The 18947-nt window shown below is 48.3% G+C and overlaps 2 protein-coding genes and 1 long non-coding RNA gene across 3 annotated transcripts in view; 2 read left to right on the plus strand and 1 right to left on the minus strand.

Moving 5' to 3' along the window:
• The window catches only part of FAM43A (family with sequence similarity 43 member A), a 3175-nt gene extending 1384 nt beyond the window's left edge, over positions 1-1791 (minus strand). The window contains exon 1 of the mRNA XM_040621412.1: positions 33-1791. Coding sequence (XP_040477346.1) covers positions 33-866 — 834 coding nt within the window. The 5' untranslated portion in view covers positions 867-1791. The remainder of the gene's footprint in view (positions 1-32) is intronic.
• A 3685-nt stretch (positions 1792-5476) lies between these two features.
• Positions 5477-14211, plus strand: LOC103675994. Its single transcript, XR_571967.2, has 4 exons — positions 5477-5959; positions 6199-6410; positions 11714-11860; positions 13496-14211. It is a non-coding gene; the product is annotated as an uncharacterized LOC103675994 (long non-coding RNA).
• Positions 14212-14653: 442 nt separating this feature from the next.
• LSG1 (large 60S subunit nuclear export GTPase 1) overlaps positions 14654-18947 on the plus strand; it is a 30658-nt gene continuing 26364 nt past the window's right edge. The window contains exons 1-2 of the mRNA XM_008705142.2: positions 14654-14812; positions 16301-16427. Of these exons, the coding sequence (XP_008703364.1) occupies positions 14714-14812; positions 16301-16427 (226 nt within the window). The 5' untranslated portion in view covers positions 14654-14713. The remainder of the gene's footprint in view (positions 14813-16300; positions 16428-18947) is intronic.

Here is an 18947-nt window from a genome sequence, read left to right on the forward strand (position 1 = left end):
TCCTCCTCCTCCTCCTCCTCCTCCTCCTCCAGGCAGCCCTCCGTGTGCTCCTCTTCCTCTTCCTCCTGCAGCTCCTGCTCCTGCTGTTCGCCGAGCAAGTCCTCGGTGATGGAGCCCAGCTTGGGCGCGCTGCGGCTGCGTTCCACCGGTGGCTTGTAGCAGCAGGGTCCGTGTAGGAGCAGTTTGCGCAGCGGCACGAGCGGGATGGTGTGCGCGCCCACCAGCTCCTGCTGCTGGTGACGCGCATCGTCCCTCCGCTTGAGCCGTTTAAATTCCGCCAGTGCGTTGGCCGACGTCTGGTACAACAGCAGGGCCATGGCCTGAGCCTTCTCGGGCTTGGACACCAGCACCGCGTGGCAGCGCAGCATTACCGCCTTGTGCTTGAGCTCGTGCCGGTATACCCAGGCGAAGACCTTGGGCAGCCGCGCGTCTGCCACGCAATAGGTAACGCGGTGTAGCAGGTAGAGGTGGCCCGGGCGGCGCAGCGCGCGCTCCTCGGCGTGCACCATGCGGATACCCTGCGCGCTCACAGTCAGCTTCATCTTGGTGCCCTGACGACCTGCCTCGCTCTTGCTCCAGATCTTGCCCACCGCTAGGTCAGTGCAGCCGTCCCCGCGCGCCTGAATGGTGGTGGCATTGCCCAGGTAGAGCACGGTGTAAGTGGGGTCCTCGCTGGTGATATGCAGCTTCTTGCGCTTGGAGCGAAACATGCTGCCCACCCGGCTGAGCGCGCCTTCGGGGCACGCCCGCGCCAGCGAGCTGAGCGCCGAGTAGTGCAGGCTCACCGCGTAGCCCTTGGGCTTGGACGCCTGCCGTGGCGGCGCCTCGGCCAGCAGCTCGAACTTGTGCTTCTTCCACGGCAGCATCTCCGGAGGGCGCCCCCGCGCAGCTGGGCGGCGGCGGCGGCGGAGCGGCGGGTACGAGCCCCGCTGAGCCACCCGCCCGGGCCGGGCTCGGCCGGGGCAAGACAGGAAAAACAAAAAACAAAAAACACCTCTGCTGGGAGTGGCCCAGTGGTAGAGAGGGAGTTAGGGAGTATCGTGCTCCGGGACCCCGCCGAAGAGGGTACGGGTAAAAATTTTAAGAGAAGAAAATATTCAGCTGCGAGTGTGGGGAGAAAAACAGCGGGCAGAGATTTACCCCGGCCAGGGCAAGGATGAGGGCAAAGAGTCTTAGGCAAGCAAAATGAGAGAAGACGAAATCAGAGTGGAACGTTAAAAAGAGATGCGCGCGCGCAAACAGAAGGAGCCCCCGCCAAAGCAGTCGGGACGGGGCGAGAATATGCAGGAACTCCTCGGCGAACCTGGAAAGGGCCCCCGCGCGCGCGCACACACACACGCGCGCACACACACACACTCCCCAGGGCTGGGACTAGAAGCCGCGGAAACTCGATAGCGAGTGTGCCCAAGGCCGGTGCTCCCCGCCCCCAAGGGGTGCCGGAGCCGGAGAGCCCCTCGGCTGGGCTGGTCCCAGACCCTGCGGCTTGCCCGGAGTGCAGTCAGATGCTGCCCCGGCTGGCCGCGGCGGGCCCGGCGCAGCACTCCCGCTGTGGCTCACTGCATCTTCGCTCCGGCCGGACTCGGGGACTCGGGCTCGGCGGGCTCACTGTCCCGGCTGGCTCGGCCGGGGCAGCGCGGGGCGCCGAGAGCGGGGCGCGCGCATGGTCGGCTCCTGGGACGGTCGCTACCTCATTTCTTCGCTTTGGGGGTGTCCGACTCCGCTCCCGAGGTCCCCGAGGTCTGCTGCCCGCCTTTGCGGCGCGCCCGTCCCGTGCTGCGAGCGGTAGCCGGCTCGCCAACCTCACATCCTTGCGGTCCGGGAGCAAGATCTCGGGTAAATATAGGCCGGCGCGAACCATTCGCCGCGCGGGGACAGGGGAGGAGCAGAGAAGAGGATGCGTTTCGGGCTCGGACGCCCGGCGGGTTCCTGGTCTCTTAAAGGGACCTAGTTGCAGCCATTTGTTGAGGGAAAGGGGAAACCGGTCCAATCCCGCAATTACATCTCAGATTTGCCAGCATCTCGTTTATCTACAGGTATCGCCAAGATCCGGGGTTACCCCTCGGGAAAAGCAACTTGAATTCTGACACTCCACCCTCAGGCTGAATTGCAACTCACTAAATAAATGTATGTCTACATCGAAACTTCTGGGGGAAGTGGTGGAAGGTGGGATTTAGACTAATTTACTATGCAAAAAGGTTGGGGAAATAGTGGTTCTTTCTTTGTGTGACAGCTCTCTGAGAATGAGTAGGTGCTGTTTAATATTATATTTTTTCACAATTTTCATTAAAGGAGACAGAAGCAAGGAAAACAGCGAGACTTATCTTTTAGGATCTTGGAGCCCTTTCTCCACAGACAAGCAGATAGTGAGAAGTGAGATGAGTGTAATGCGGTGATTGGAGTGAACAATATGGTATATAGTCCATAAATAAAGTGCTTCCTGCGCCGAATCCCTAGCAGTGGCCCCTCCTGCTCTCAGGCCTCAGAGAAGAGCAGTTTTTGGAGACCTCTAGGATTTCTAGGTAATGCCTATGTGTGGTTAGAACTCATTTTACTTTGGCAGGCCAATCATTCAGTTTTATTACATCATTGACACATCTTGGGATGAGAATTCCTAGTTAAAATCCAAATGACCTTTTTTTTTATTTCAGTGTCTAATAATGGTCAGCCACCCTCCACTAGGAATGGCAATCCCATCATTATGCTTTTCTCTAGTGCTGACCGAACAGCATAGCTTTAATCATCTGACCAGCTTGACCCTTGGCTGGTAACTCATTTCTGGGCCCTCAAAATAACTTCCTCGCCTCTATGGTCTGCTCAGTGAAAGCAACGCGACTTCAGGCTGGAATGTGTGGTAAATGTCCAGGTGATGCTGCATGAAACTCCCGAGGTCATCCTGGAGGAGGACAGCGGAACCCCTTTCCCCCCTAGGCCCCAGGGGGTCTTGGCTATCTTTGGCTTCCGTGCCAAAACCACTGATTTCAGAACTACTGTAGCCCCTCCTGGGAATTCTCTGGAGCCCTACCTTTGCTAATTTTCAAACTTTCTTTGAAATTTAAATAACCTTTCTTTGAATTCTAACCCAATTTTCTCAGACTCAGTGGTGCTGAGTGTCAACGTAACTTTTGTGAGTACTTTTTGGTGCCAGGCCCTGGGCTAGGAGCAGACCCGGTTCCTGTCTCCAAGGAGCTCCCAGTCCCACGAAGGACGCCAACTGCACCCAGCTCTGGGCTTCCACTGCAACTATGAAAGCACTCTGTGTCCCCCAGTGCCTGGTACAAATAGGCACTACTTGATTGTTGAATGAATGAATGAGACGTGCGTGTGAACGGGAAGACAGGGTAGGCTACGTGCCCTGAGAAAGACCCAAAGTACTATGAGAAGTTAGAAGAAGAGAAGGTTCGTTGTGAGTAGGAAGATCAGAAAAGGCTCCACAGAAGGTGATGTTTGAAGAATGAGCAGGCTTTCTCCAAGCAGGGAAGAACTAAAGGGCTTTCTAGATCTAGAGGGCAGCAGAATTATAGAACCTGAAAATGCAGGCACATGTGCAGATTAGGATGGAGTTTAATGACTATAACGATGAGAGTAGAAAGTTTCCTGATGGTGCTTTTTTGGGCCCCCCTAGTCTCTGAGGGAAGGAATGGCCTTTTCATGGCTGACTCTCACTCCAGGGTGTCATTAGACCAGAGCTCTGATGCCTTACTCCCCAGCTGTACTAATGCGCTAACGGAGGGATACTTGGCCTGGTGCTGGAATGAACTAGTTAGGACCCTAATAAGCCATTTAAGCCAAGGTGAATTCCTCTTCCACTCAGCTTTCTGGAATATCTTGCAGTGGCAACCACATAGACTGTATGTACTCCAAACGGAAAAGTCTGGTAAAAAACACACCAGATTAACCTGTGTTAGGTGACCGTTAGCTGGTCCATAATCTCGAAGTCTAAACTCTACAATAGTAGATGTCATGTTCAAGCAGGTACCATTTCCAACTTGCTCAGAGGTCCAAGGGTTAGAAGGGTTTGGGGCAGACAAGGAAGGATCAGTGGTGGGAGGTAAGGCTGGTCTCACCTTCTGCAGGGGCACTGCCTCAGGCATCACAGGGTAGCAGGGAGAGCCGTGGACCACAATGGCAGGGAGGATTCCACCAGCGGGCCTGGCTTCTCCGAGGCAGCGCGAGGGCATCCATTCTGGGTGCAGAGGCCCACTGAGCTGCTCCTGTGACTGGTCACTGCCATGCCTGGACAACCTCCTCAGTAAGTCTGTTTTCAACCTCGGGAGAACAGAAAGGTTCTAGGCAAATGTGAACACTCTGCGGTGTGAGTCACAGTCTGTGCCGGTGCTCACAGACCCAGGAGGCGGAGGACCAGGCTGTCTCTTGCCCGCCTGGGCCCTGGGGGCCTGGAGCTGGTCCTGGGCCTGGGCTGGCCCCTGGGGCCTGCCTCACCTTGTCACCACTGAGGCTGAGTTTCTTCAGCCAGGGAAACCGGTGGCACCATTTATGAGCCCACACCACGGACCTGAGACACAGGGCAGCTCCAGAACAGAACATGAGCCAAGGCAGTTTGGGGAACAGGTCAGAAACTGCATCAGGCCGCAGACTGGCCTTTTCTGTGTAATGCCGCGCCATCTACTGGTGGCAGGCAGAAGTGCCATCAGGGGGGCCGGTTTCTCCTAGAACCGGATAAGGCAGTGGTTGAATCAACACGCAGCCAAGTCACAGCCGAGAAACCTGGCCTCTGACTTGACATCTGAGAGTCAGCCTCTGAGCTCACAGAAAGCGTTCAGGCTGGCTTTCTCCCACCTTATTTCTTGCATAATGATCCTCCCTCTCGGGCCTCCTTCCCCAACACCCTAAACGCATGTCGGCTTCAGAGACAACAAATGACTAATCTGGGATCCTCAAAGTCATCCAATTAACATTTGTTGTGAGTCTGTGGTGGATGCAATGCCGTTGCTGGGGATATTGTGTTAAAGCAGGCAGACGGGTCTTTGCCCTCATGGGATTTATATCCTACAGGGAGGCAGAGAATAAGCAAACAAATAATAAAATCTCAAATAGTGATAAGCCTCAACACACACAAGAAAGCAGTGCTAGGAGCAGAAGGCGGTTGGTTGAGACCACATGGCCAGGGAAGGCGACTCTGGGCAGAGATCTCTAGAAGGTGGAGTCAGCCACGCAGGAACATGCTAGCCTGTGCTGACCAGGAAGGAGGTCACAAGCCATGTATGGCTACCGAGCTCTTGAAATGCAGTTGGTCCAAACTGAGGTGTGATGCAGGTGCGAGATACACGCTGGGTTTCAAAGACTTAGAAAAAAAAGAAGGAAAAAATCTCTCAATCGTCTTATAATAATTATATATTGAATGATAATATTTTGGTTATGTTGAGTTAAATAGACTATATTATTAAAATTAATTTGGCCTGTCTCCTTTTACCTGTTTAATGTGGATACCAGAACAACCACAACTGTAGATCTGGATAGCACTGTGCGAGGCTAACATGCAGGCCCGGAGGTGGGAAGGCGCTCAGCGGGTTCGAGCACTCTCCAGCTTGAAAAATCCTACCGTGTGATGACAGCCTCTGACTCTTCAGCCCTCCTCATTTCTGACTCCTCTTATATCAACTCTTTAATTAAGACCTCCAGGATCGACATCAGCATCCATCACAGAGCGAACTCACCCACGGGCTGCACCAGGCCAGTTTCTGGGTCCCTTAAATCAGGATCTCCGCTGAAACTCCTCTGTGGTTGAACAACACATCCTGAAGTTCGGGTAGCCCGCCCTGGCCCGCTTCATTCCTCCCACCATCAACTCCTTCCTAGCCTCTTCTCCTTCCCCTCTCCCCCTTCCAAGGCTCCTTCGAAGTGGAGGTGGGGGCCTCAAACACAGTATGCTGAGTGAGAGAAGCCAGACAGAAAAGGGCACATATCGTCGGAGTCCACTCATGTGAACTATAGGGAATAGGTGGGTCCACAGTGACAGAGCACAGGCGGGTGGTTGCCAGGGGCTGGGGAGAGGGAGGAATGCAGAACAACTGCTGAATGGTATGGGGCTTCCTTTTGGGGTGATGAAAACGTTTTGGAACTGCATAGAAGTAGTGGTTGCACGACATTGTGGACACACGAAGTATCGCTTCCTTGTTGACCTCGGAATGGTTAATTTTATGGTATATGCATCTCATCTCATCTCGACTTTTTTTTAAGTGGAAGGGGGTGATGTGATGTGACAAGGACCCCACTCTCCCTTGCTGGCTTTGAAGATGGAGGGAGGTGCTCCATGCCAAAGAAAGCAGGCAGCCTCTAGAAACTGGAAAAGACCAGGACAAATTCTCTCCCAGAGCATCCACAAAGGAGACCCTGTGACACCTTGATTCCAGCCCGATGAGACCTGTGTTGGACTTCTAGCCTGCAGAATGGTAAGTTCCTATTGACTTATGCCACGTTTATGGTAATTCGTTACAGTGGCGAGACACCTCCCAGCCAGGCATCTCTTCTCCTGACTCCTTTTCCTCCCCACCCTTGCCTCAGTGAGCACCCTCAGTCCTCCCCACTCTTCCAAAGCTGCCCACTCCCCAGCAGAGCCAAGCACAGGACCTAGAGTTTCTTCTAGAAACCAAGGTGGTCAGAGCAACAGTAATTAGATAGATGGATAGATAGATAGATACACAGATAAAATCTTCTTTAAAAATCTCTTTTCCTTTGAACCTATCCCCCTCAAATCCACCCCCCCTCCCCACTGATACCAAACCACAGATGTGACCGCACAACCCCTCCCATTAGAACCCCTTGGTGGCTTCCTACCAGCCACAGGCTGCAGCTTAAGCTTCTCAGCATAACACATGGGAATTTTCAGCTCTGGCACCTGCCTACCTCTCCAGCCTCATTCGCCACTTCTCTTGGCCTAAGTGCTGCTCCAGCCACGGAGAATATGCTTCTCCCCATGCGCCCGAGACCGTTTCCTGTCTTCATGCCATTGCTTAAGTGATTCTAACTAGAATGATCTCCTCCTGCCGCTTCCCCTGGCTGATCCCTACTCATTTTTAAAAAGCCAGCTCAGGAACCATCTCGTCCAGGAAAGGGGCCCAGGCCTCCCTAACTCCTTCTCCATGCTCCTTTTATCTCTACCCCTACACTTGCCTTTTGTAACGTTATTGTCTTAAACTCTGCCTCCCTCACTGGACTGTGAGCTCTTGGAGAGCGGCAACTCTATCGAATTCATCTTTCTGTCCTTGGCTCCTAGCATAATGCCTGCCACCAAGCCAGTGTACGATAAACATTGTACAACGAACAAATATTAACCCCGTGTTTATTTTTACAGCAATTGAACTATCATAAACACAAGCTGTCAGAACTGGAAGGCCCTTCAGGACAGTCTTTTTTTTTTTTAAGATTTTATTTATCTATTTATTTGTGGGGGGGGGAGGGACAAGCAGACTCTGTGCTGAGCATGGAGCCCGACAGAGGGCTCGATCCCACCACCCTAAGATCAGAACCTAAGCCAAAATCGAAGGTCGGATGCTCAACCCACTGAGCCATCCAGATGACCCCCTTCAGGACAATCTAGTCACCTCCCTGTCCTGGTTCCACAGATGAGGAAACTGAGGTCCCAAGAGTGCACATGCATGGCTATACCGGTATTTAGCAGTCAAGCCCAGATTAGGACCCACGTGGCCTGGATCTCAATTCAAGGCTCTCTCCTTCAGCTAAACATAAGGCCAGAGACTTTTTAAATACACGAATATGCAGAGCACATGCCCTGCTCCCTCTCCCCTTCTGTGAAGGGCTATGTTTGGGGGCCTCATGACTTCATTTGGTAGACTGGGCAGGCTCAGCCCTCATCAACCAAACACTTCCCCCATAACCTAAGCTGCCGCTCACGGGGCCCCTTAATGGAAAGTCCCCTTGTTACTGGCTGTCACTGCCACCAAAGAGGTTAGAGTCAAGCATGACTGTCATGGGATTTACACAGTGAGACTTTGGTCTCTCTAGCGGTCAAGATCACACCCAGGTCTGTGAGATCTGGTGGCCCACTGGGCTCCTTCGCTCTGCCCGGTGACCCTTCATCTCTCGGGGGTTTTCACTTCAAAAACAAGGAGAGTTATAATACTTCTTGTTTTACAGGAAATAGCGTAAAGAAGTACCGATGAAAGCAAATGTGTATGGTAAATGCTTGGGGGTTTTCACATTGAGAAAGGATATTATGCAACCTGTGTTTTCGTTTGTCTCTTGTTTGGAACTTCTCTCTGGGCATGGCGGCCTGGCGCATCTTTAGCGAGCCTATGCAAATCAGCTGGCCAAGTAACAGCTATTCCATCACAGATGTTAAGGGCACTGGCCTGTCCCCACTAGGTGCTGGGGAGATGCACTTGGTCTCACCTTTCAGGAGGTTATTGTCCCGTATCCATGGATTCAGAAAGAACTCGAGGACGTACTTTCAGTACGTTGTGGGAGAGGAGATAGAGGTGCAGGTAAGTGCGAGCTGAGCTATCCCAGGCTGAGCTTGACACAAAGCACTGGGGGCTCAGAGGGAAAAAGCACCGCCAACAGTGAGGACAGCAGGGCACTTACCAAGGAGGGGGTAGGCTTTTTGCTCCACAGGAGGACGAGCAGGTTGCTGTGGACAGAGACAGGGGATGGAAGTCCAGAGGGAGAAAATGGCCCGTGTAGAAGGAGCTTAGTGTTCAGCACTACACAACTGGGCCCAAAGCAGGGCACTCAAGCATACTGAGCACCTCCTGGTGTCACACACTGTGTTATGCTTTGGGTCCTTCCAGATGTTTCAGTCTCATTAGAGTGTGGTGAGGTCCGCGATGTTCTCTTCACTAGAGGGAAAGGACTGAGGCTTGGAGGAGTTAAGAAACGGGCCTAAGAGTGCCAAAGCCTAGCTCTTTGTGTGCGAGTCAGGTCGGACCCTGGCTCTGGAGGGCCTTGAATGGTAGGTGGAGGCATTTCCCAAGCTGCGGTGAGTCACTGGGCATTTGAGCAGAGACTCGCTGTGATCAGAGCCAGAGCTCAGATACCCACATCCCCACCCTGCCTCACTGAGAGTCCCAGATGCTGCCCCTCTCTGGGCCCTGGCCTCCCAGTTTGTGAGCTGAGCAAATTCCCTTCCAGTGCTGAGATGGCAGGAGGCTGTATGGGTTTCCTAGGGCCACCACCACAAATTCCCATAAACAGGTGGCTTATGACAACAGAAACTTTTTCTCACAATTCCGGAGGCCAAAAGAAAGAAGCATCCTTCCTTGACTCCTCTTAGCTTCGGGCACTTGCCAGCAATCCATGCATTCCTTAACTCATAGACTCTCTGCGTCTGTCCTCATGTGCTGTCCCCCTGCCCACGCCCTGTGTTTTCTGTGTGTGTCCAAATTTGTATCTTCTTATAAAAACACATTATTGCGTTAGGACCCACCCTAATTCAGTATGACCTCATCTCCACTTGATTACATCTCTAAAGACCCTCTTTCCAAATACGGCCACATCCACAAGTACCCAGGGTTAAGACTATATCTTTTTGAGATACACCATTCAACTGAAAACGGAGGCCATGACAGGAAATTGCAGGAATGACAGAGGAACAATAAACAAGTCAGACACCTACAAACTCCCGAGGTCACCCTGTGGCCCATGCTGGCCATGATGCCCCTTCTTTCATGGACTGCTTGCCTACAGCATCTGCTGCCCAGACAACGCCCAGGCAGAAAAGCAAAGGCAAGAGAAAGATGTCAAAAGAAGCGAAACCTTGAGCCTTACGAGCGAGCCTTTCTCACCGGTGCCACCAGAGGCAGGAGCCAGATTGGTTTGTCCCCTCTGAAGTTGGAAGGAGGAGAACTCACTAGCCCCTGCATGGCTAGCTTTGAAACAAAAACCTAGCCCTTGAACATTTTTATGTGTGATAATAGCATTTGTAACTAATGATGACTGAATTTGCTAGATGGTGGTTCACAGTGCCCTCAACCTTCACATGACAAGCAGGGCAGGATGTCATCTTCTCCCCAAGCTACATGGTGAAGGCACTGCCCTGTGACTGCCAGCCTGAGCACCTTTTCTGAGACCATCTGTTGCCCTATTATGTCAAATACTGGGGTGACGTAGGGTAGTGTGAAGAGGGAGGAAACCTCTCAGGGTAAGAAGTCCATTAAGCACCTTAGTGATCATCTACTCCAACCCCCACCTTGGAGCATGAACCTGCTTTAAACATCCTGACATTTGGTTATATAACCTTTGCTCGAATACCCCTGGTGGCAGGGAGCTCACTATCATATAAGCTGTCCGCTCCATCTTTGAACCACTCTGATCGTAAGAAGGTTCAAACAAATTAAAACTAAAGTTGCAACTCTGTAGCTTCAACCCATTTGTTCTAGTTCTGCTTGCATTGTGTCTACTCAGAGCAATCTTCCCTCCCTTCCCTGTAACAGTCCTTCACATAAATAGAAATGGCCCCCACATACCCTTGGAGTCCCCACTCCCAAGGTTAGTCACACTTCCTTTGCTTTTTTCTCATTCCCTCAGCATCCAAGTTGACATGCTAACACTTCTTAGTGTATTTATTAGAGTGATTTAAGGGAAGTGGTCAGAAGGCCATTCTGGGAAAGCAGGATCTAACCGGTGGTGTGGTTCGTGGCTCCACCACTGACCTGAGCTATTTAACCTTGGATGAGTCCCTCTGCAGGCTGACAACCACTCAAATTTAAGCTCACAGGGACTGGGTGTTTGTCCAATGCTGAATCCCTGGAGCCTAGCCATGAATGAGTGAATGAATGAATGAATGAATGAATGGGAAAAGCCTGGCACTTTCTAGCTGCAGATTTTAGAGTTGGTCATTATTAATTCTACTTCTACTCTCCTTTACTTTGCTTCACTTTATTGGGTCTCAATTTCCACAACTAAAAGTTCAGAAAAATAGGGGCACCTGGGTGGCTCAGTTGGTTAGGCGTCTGAGTCTTGATTTCAGCTCAGGTCCTGATCTCAGAATTGTGAGATCGAGCCCCTGAGTTGGGCTCCGCCCCGGGCAGGCATGGAGCCTGCTTCAGATTCTCTCTCTCCCTCTGACCCTCCCTCCCCAAAAAAGAAAAACAAATGCATAAGGTGGGAATGTGGAGTTATTGTTTAATGAGTACAGAAGAAAAGTTCAAAAAAACACAAGTTCCCTTTCTCACTTGACTATCGTGAGGAAAAGAATAATTACGAAGTCATCTGTGAGTAAAAGACCCTGGATATTCCACATAAAACTACAAGAGTTGTGGGGGCACCTGGGTGACTCAGTCAGTTGAGTGTCTGACTCTTTACTTCCGCTCAGGTCATGATCTCAAGGTCCTGGGATCAAGCCCCCAGTTGGACTCCATGCTTAGCAGAATCTGCTTGTCCCTCTCCCTCTGCTCCTTCCCCTGCTCTCTCTCTCTCTCTCTCTCTCTCTCTCTCGCTCTCACCCTGTCGCTCTTAAATAAACAAACAAACAAACAAACACATTCTTAAAAAAGAAAACTACAAGAGTTTGGGGGAAATTCATAGGTTCTAATATAATATATATAGACTCTTGTAGCCTTTATGACCAAAGCAAAATGTCTTTTACACTTTTCATTGCACACAGAATGACTTGTGCCAGCGGACAATCCATGTTTGGTTGAGGTGATTTAAGTTAGTCACTTACAATAACCACAAATAAAGGGCTGCTAAATTTTTGACACTCACTCATGGGTGAAAATCCACCCATTTTCAACAGGGATAAATTGAGAGCGGCAGATAATCGAAGGGAGCTTTCCTTGCTGATTGAGTGGCTGCAGAGACTGCCAGGCTTCTATCTTCACAACCCTCAGCCTCGTGCGAACTGCTTTCCTGTCCTGATGGAACGAGGTGCTGCAGAGAACCGGTGAGAGGGAGGAGTAAGGCTGCAAGCTTGCCTTGGAACAGGGTTTCTGCCACTGCCCCATTTTTGGCTAAGGGGTGAAAAGGAAAAACAGAAACCCGCCCACTCTCCCATCTCCCTCCCCAGACAGATGTGGAGCCCAGGGAGGCACAGCAGTGTGGAGATGGAGAGCAGAAAGCCACTCCAAAATTCGTTCCTGGGTGTGGGTTTCAGGGTTTGCAACCACGTTTGTTTAGCCACGGTAAATTAAGTATTATGCAACACCGTCAATGAGGAACACTCACTCTCTGTTGCTATTTGGAAGCTGGATATGAATCAAAATCAATGCAACCTCCTCCAGAGGTCAGCTGTGCAGACCCTGTTGGCTTCATCAGAAGAGCTCAGCTACGTGGGGAATCAGGAGGATCTGCCCAGTTTTGAGACACAGCCCTGGTGGAAGAGCATTTCCACTGTCGTGACAAAGTGAAGAGAGGAGTTTGGCTGGGTTGTGTCGTTCCCCGAAGTGTGTGGGTGGAATGGCTTCTATGGTCGGAGGGCAGGAACCTGGGCTGATTCATCTTTGCAACACCCCACACTTGGTCTGCAGCCAGCATGGCGCTCCACCCTTCACCACCACCATCATCACTCCCCACTCAATCTCACTTTTTGCTCTCAATCTGGAACCCATAATCTTGCCTCATCAGCACCCTCAATTGCCTTCCTCCTTCTTCTCAATGAACTAGTCTCATAATCCCACAACATGGATCAATTATACATGTGGATTTTTACCTGCATCGTGCAGTTGTTGGGCAAAGAAACTGTTCGGTTGTGGAAACTACTATGAACTACTAGGCAATGATCTTTCAGCATTATCTCATTTGCTACCTCTGCAGGACAGGGATTATTATTATCCCATTAAACAAATAAGAAAACTGAGCTTGGATAGTTCTTTTTCAGTGATAGAGTTGAGAAATGTCTTGAGAGAAATATTAGAATTATTTATGCCTTACTTATTTGTCAGCTAAGAATAGTTGCTGCTATTGTAATCCTACAATGTCAGTGTCTGATTGACTCTCTACTAGTTTCGATTAAATTATCACTTTACTTGGTTAAGATTTTTTGGAGCCCATGAGAAGAATGACAATAGAAACCCAAACTGCTTGCTTTCTCTAAATCTCTGGGGATGACAAAATCTGGAAAAGGAAACAAGGGTGCAATCCCAGATTCCTGATTGAGTTCTAGGAATGGATGGCAGGTTTCTTTATATATATAATCTACTGTTGTTCATAGAATGTAAAATCCATATAATCTTACTTTTATGAGTTAGTTTTATTTTTAACCACTAAGCTTCAAGAGAATTCCAGGGATTTTACTATGGAGAGTATGGAGTATTTAAAGATAAACTGTTTCTATGTAGGGAAGTGGGAGAAAACACATTCTGATTCATTCCTTCACTGAACTTTGGTCACTGACTTCCGGAAGCCTTGCCAACAACTACATGGCTTTTCAGCAATCCCTTGGTTGTTTCCCTAAGTTCACACCAGCTCAGTAAGAGCATTAAGGGGTAGCCCACCGTGATCTGGGCTGGGAATCCAGAAATGGGTGGGTGATATGGTACCAGCTGGGCATGCTCCTAACTCGCTGTGATTGACTTTTCAGCTAGTCCAGTGCCTTCCTGCACCAAAGGGAGTGGACTCTTCTTGCTATTCAAAATGTGGCCCCTGGACCAGACCATTTTCATCGGCGTCACCCAGAAGCTTCTTAGAAGTACAGAGTCCCCGGCCCCATCCCAGACCTCATCAATCAGAATCTGCATGTTAACGCGATTCCTGGGAGGATTCACAGGCATGATCAAGTTCGAGAAGCGCTGGGTTCTGAAATGCGCACTAACGACCTGCATGCTTCCCTTCTCCCAGAACATATACGATAGCTGATGAGATCTGGGGTTTGACACCATACATATTCCATCTGTGCCTTGAGCAAACTTCTTCCTCTCTGAGCACGGTAACACAGAGGTGGTTCTCATGATTAATGAAATGTAAGCAAAACGCCCAGCACCCACACAAGTCTCACCCAGCATTCTTATGCCCGTCGCTGGGAAATTATCGATGGAGTGAGCACCAAAAGCCCAGGCCGCAGAGTGGAGCAGGCTCACTGTTTTCACTTTAATTACAGGAAATTTTAATGCAATGCTAAGTAGAATTTTAAAAAATAATAATAATAAAGCATTTAAGTCAGGTCCTGTTGGCTCTCCTTGCAACCTTGCCAAGCTCTGGAAACTTCGCTCACGCTTCCATTCCGATCTCCCATCCAGGCAGGGACTTCTCTCCCCAGTTCGCAGCTAGGAAAGACTAAGTAAACAAAAACTATTTAGATTCTGGGCTTGAAGGCGTTAGGACCACACCTTGAGGCGCAGGCAGAAAAGCAGCGCCAGGAAGCAACGCCACTTGGCTGGGCAGAAATAACTTTCACCCGTTTCTCCGCCTCCTGGTGACAAAAGCAGCTGGGAGGCGGGGCTAGGACCCGGATTACGCACGGCCATGTTTTTCAGGTCTCTTAGCTCCTCACCGGACGTTAAAGATCGACGCACGAATCTGGAAGATACCATTGTTTTGATTCAAGTATTCTATCCATATTTGAGATATCCCTAGAGATAGCTATAGAAATTAGGTTCTTGGGCCATTTTCTTATTTATATTCTGTAACAGGGGCATTGAGAGACATACAAAGGGCAGTTTGGAGCAAGTTATTCCGCCTTTTCTTCAACTCGGGCCTCCGCTACTTGGGCTAGCTTATACGTCATTCCTGGGACCGAGCTCTTGAATACCGGAAAACGCGCGTGCGGTGCCGGGAGGTTTCGCGCGGGGGTTGTGCTGCGATGGGCCGCCGGAGAGCGCCAGGTCCCGGGACCCTCGGCCGGACCCTTATCCGCCAGAAGACTCAGCGGAGCCGTAACCATCGTCACAGCGACTCTTGGGTAAGACAGAGCTTACCGTGTTTCTCAGCCTTTCTTTGTAGCTATGAGAGTCTGAATGCTGCGAAGCCTGGGGTCAAAAGTCACAGGAAAATTGTGTAGGGAAAGTGACGCCTAATGAAGGTTTGGAAAGAGGAATATGTTTAAGTTCCTGTCAGGCCGATAAGCAGGCCCTCCTAGCAAGGCACAGGTCACAAAGGTAGGGGCTGGAAAGGAGGGCTAGCGTGATGATGAGGCTGTTGGGAGCGCTTGAAGGATCTTGAATGTAGGGAGCGTTTGAAAGTTTAAAAACATAAAAGCTACTTCTTTTGGTATTGTTCAAAGCATGAATTCTCCAAGAGCGGCCGGTCGCCACCAGAAATGCAAAATAACTCAAATGTTTGCTGCATCCTTATTATTCTCTAACGGTTTCGCTGGAAGATGAACAGTGCGTCTCCAAAACGTGAGCGGGCCAAATACGCCCCTGGCCCGAGGGATGTACATAAGTTCAGGATCCTTGAAAAATGGATGAAGTAGTTGGAGTTTTGTTTGTTATTCTGATACACGCCTAGGTATTTGAGATTCACTGAGTTCTCAGTAAGAACCTGTGCTAACTCTGTGCCACTATGATATCTGATTTCCAGCCATTTCATACGCAGAGTAAACGGCATACAGGGCTCTTCCATTGTCTTCAGGTCCAAGATACTCTAGACGTTAGATTACTGATCATTTTCATTGATTTTGAGGGAACTTGTTATAGTATGGCCTTTAGGAAGTGGTAGGAAGATTGAATATGAATTCTTAAGAATTGGATTCTAATCCTTACTCTGATTTTTTTTTTTTTTTTTTGCTGACCTGTGGCCTTCGACCAACCACCTACTGTTTTAACCTTCATTTTTTAAATTTATTTGTATCTGTAGTGAGCATGTAGCTAGAATAGTGTTTATCAAGCTCTGGATTACATCTGAGAATCAGTTAAGTAGGTCCCAACTAGTGACTTTTTAACCCAACAAGATAGAACTCAAAATGTCCAAGTGTATTGCATGTGATAAGGCAACTTTGTTTCAGTGTTCTTTTTTTCCCATATTATTCTACTGAGTGGCACAGAATTGTATCATTGTGTGTATCACAGCATTTGAGTCACTATGTGACATGTATTTTTTACTGTGGGTCTCCATCAGAAATTTTCAACATAGAATTCAAATTCTGTGTCTACCATTTATTAGCAGCAACTATAGGCGAATTATTTTTATCTATTCAAGACTGTTTCCTCGTCAGCAAAATAGGGATACAATAAAATTTATTTCAAAAAGTTTTGAAAATTAAACGAAATAATGAATGGAAAGTGCCTGTCGTGTTTGAATGTTTACTAGTTAAGTGTTAACTAGTATTAGCATTGACTAAAGGGGCTGACACCAACCTCAAGACCACAAAACAGTTCTTTGGGAGGTTAGAGTTTGTTCGGAAGTCAGAAGAGAACAGCTGTGTTATTATCCTGTGTTTTATTCATAGTTGCACACAAGTGAGCTCAATGATGGCTATGATTGGGGTCGTCTTAATCTTCAGTCAGTGACTGAACAGAGCTCCCTCGATGACTTCCTTGCAACTGCAGAACTTGCAGGAACAGAGTTCGTAGCTGGTAAGTTGTTTATTCCTGAGTACATATGACACTGGTCACCCTTTTTTGCTGACTAGATACAAATTTGTCTGCTTGGAAGCTCTAAACTCATAAATGGGCTGTCTTTAACCCAAAGGCAAATATCCCAGAAGTGTGGGAAGGTCTTATCAAGCTGTGAGGTTCAGAATGTGCCACATTTTTAAATTAAGCTCTAAAAACCTTCAGATTATGCATCATTGTATCAAGTTCAAGAAACTCAGTCCCTTGTAGGAAAAAGACCAGTCAGCATAATGGCGGGCAATACCAGAATTTTCCAGAAAATGTTTTCTGATACCGTTATTAGAAGCCAACTCCCTATGCTGCGCTGTTATGTAGGCAATTTGAATTGTATTTTAAAGCACTTGTTGACACAGTATAGTGAATTTTCCATGCATGTAATTTGTTTAGTCACTGTTTTCCCCATGGTTTTCTGTCTTTCTTTCTGTCTTCTGAGCACTTAGAAAAGTACCTGGCACAGGTAGCATTATAAACTATTTCTACTGCTCTTTTATTATAAATGTTATTGTGCTGTTTAACAAATTCATTCATTTATTTAAATGCTCTTATTGGGCCCCAGCTACTCTTCAAGGATTGTATTGGCTACCAAGAGTACAGTGTTGAATAAGATAACTTTGTTTCTGCAAAATTTTGTTTTAGGTGCTATGATAGAAGTCTGTAGCAAACAATGGGATCATAAAAGATGTAATTAGTATTCATTCTATCTAAAGGACGACTAGGGCCAGTCAAGGAAAGCTTTATGCTGGGGCTGTCTCATAGGATGAGTAGATATTAGGACAGGTGAGGTGACACAGGAGGAATACACAGGCAGGTGGAGGGCTCAAGCTAACATGTGAGCAGCAGCTTACTTTGTTCAGAAAACGGTTAGAAGTTGGCCTCGAGTGTGTTTGAAGCACACAAGGACAGGATGTGATGAGCAAACACTGGGGAGATGGGCAAGGGCTAGAGCCTAGAGAGAATAAGGTCTTTAAAGGAATCTTTCAAGAGGTTTAAGCAGGTGTCAAACATGATTTTAGATTTCATTGTTTTGAAAGATCACTGATGCATTTTAAGGAGGAATGATCAGTTACATTAGTTCATCAAGAGAAGCCAGACTGAAATAGTAGTAATAGAAGATGGCACAAAGAATCAGAGCAAGATTAATAGGGAGACGGAATAAACCAGACATTGTGGAAAGGGGTGGAGTAAGTGCAGAAGAGTGAGGAGTGGTGGAGCCATCATTGGAGAGAGGAAAGGGCATAGAAAAAGAGAGACGAAGGTGAGGAAGTAGAGTTCATGAGCTTGTTGTATTCGTGTGAGATATTTGACCATGGCAGGGAGAGGTGTGTGTGTGCATGTGTGCTTATGTGTGTAATCAAGGTTAATACCGGCATGTGTGTAGGTTATGGGGTGAGGGCCAGCACAGAGGGAGAAGTTGAAAATACAGCATTTGGTTTCACAGTATCAAAAATTTAAAGTACATATTTTATGACCTGGTGTTTCCACTTTTCAATACCTATGCTGGAGCAGTGGTTCTCAGATTTTAGTAAGCATCAGAATTACCTGGAAAACAGATTCCTGGGCCCCTCCTCTGGAGATTCAGTAGGTGTGGGTTGAGCCTGAGAGTTTGCATTTCTGACAGGGTCTCAGATAATGCTGTATTTTAACAATGAACACTTGAAACAACCTAAATGTTCATTAGATGGACAAATGGCTAAACCGTGGCATAGACACACTATGAAATACTATATGGCAGTTAAAAAGAATGAGGTGAATTTGTGGCTAAGGCGAAGGATCTCAGTGGCCTGTTACCACATGAAAAGACCAAGTTGTGGAATAGTGCATATGTATGGTATCATTTGCATTAAGAAAATAATCTGACCAGGGCCTCTGGGTGGTTCAGTTAAGCAACTGACTCTTGATTTCGCTCAGGTCATGATCTCAGGGTCTTGAGAGCGAGCCCTGCATTAGGTCCTGTACTCATCAGGGAGTCTGCTCGAGTTTCTCTCCTCCCATCCCCCACAAAAAAAAATAATCCAACCAGTCCATATATCTATGTGTATGTTAGGAAAAAATTTGGAGGCCTACACAAGTGATCAGTAATTTCCAGGGAAGGAGCTGAGATTGCAGGGGTGGGCAGAAGATTAGGAGTTGGTCAAAGAGAATGTTTTTGCCTTTATTGTTGAATTTTTTTAAAAGGAGAGTTTATATATTGTGTAATTAAATTTTTTTAATTTTTAGAAACAAGGGAAAATAGAGATTAATGAGGAAATGGAACAAAGTTTGAGTCTGGAAGGAGATGGGACTAGAATGGGGTCAAAAGGAAGCTGAAGGTGGGGACACACATTAAGGAATGCTAGGTGAGGAGGTGAAATGGTGGGTATCTCAGCTTCATTTTTTCTATTAAGGTAGACGACCGTCTTCCGAAAGGAATGTAGTTACAGTTCAGGGAATAAGAGAACCAAGAATATAGAAGGATTTTCTTCCTTCTGGGGCAAGTCCTAG

Source organism: Ursus maritimus, unplaced genomic scaffold (genome assembly GCF_017311325.1).
Source record: "Ursus maritimus isolate PB19 unplaced genomic scaffold, ASM1731132v1 scaffold_4, whole genome shotgun sequence".
Classification (NCBI taxonomy): domain Eukaryota; kingdom Metazoa; phylum Chordata; class Mammalia; order Carnivora; family Ursidae; genus Ursus; species Ursus maritimus.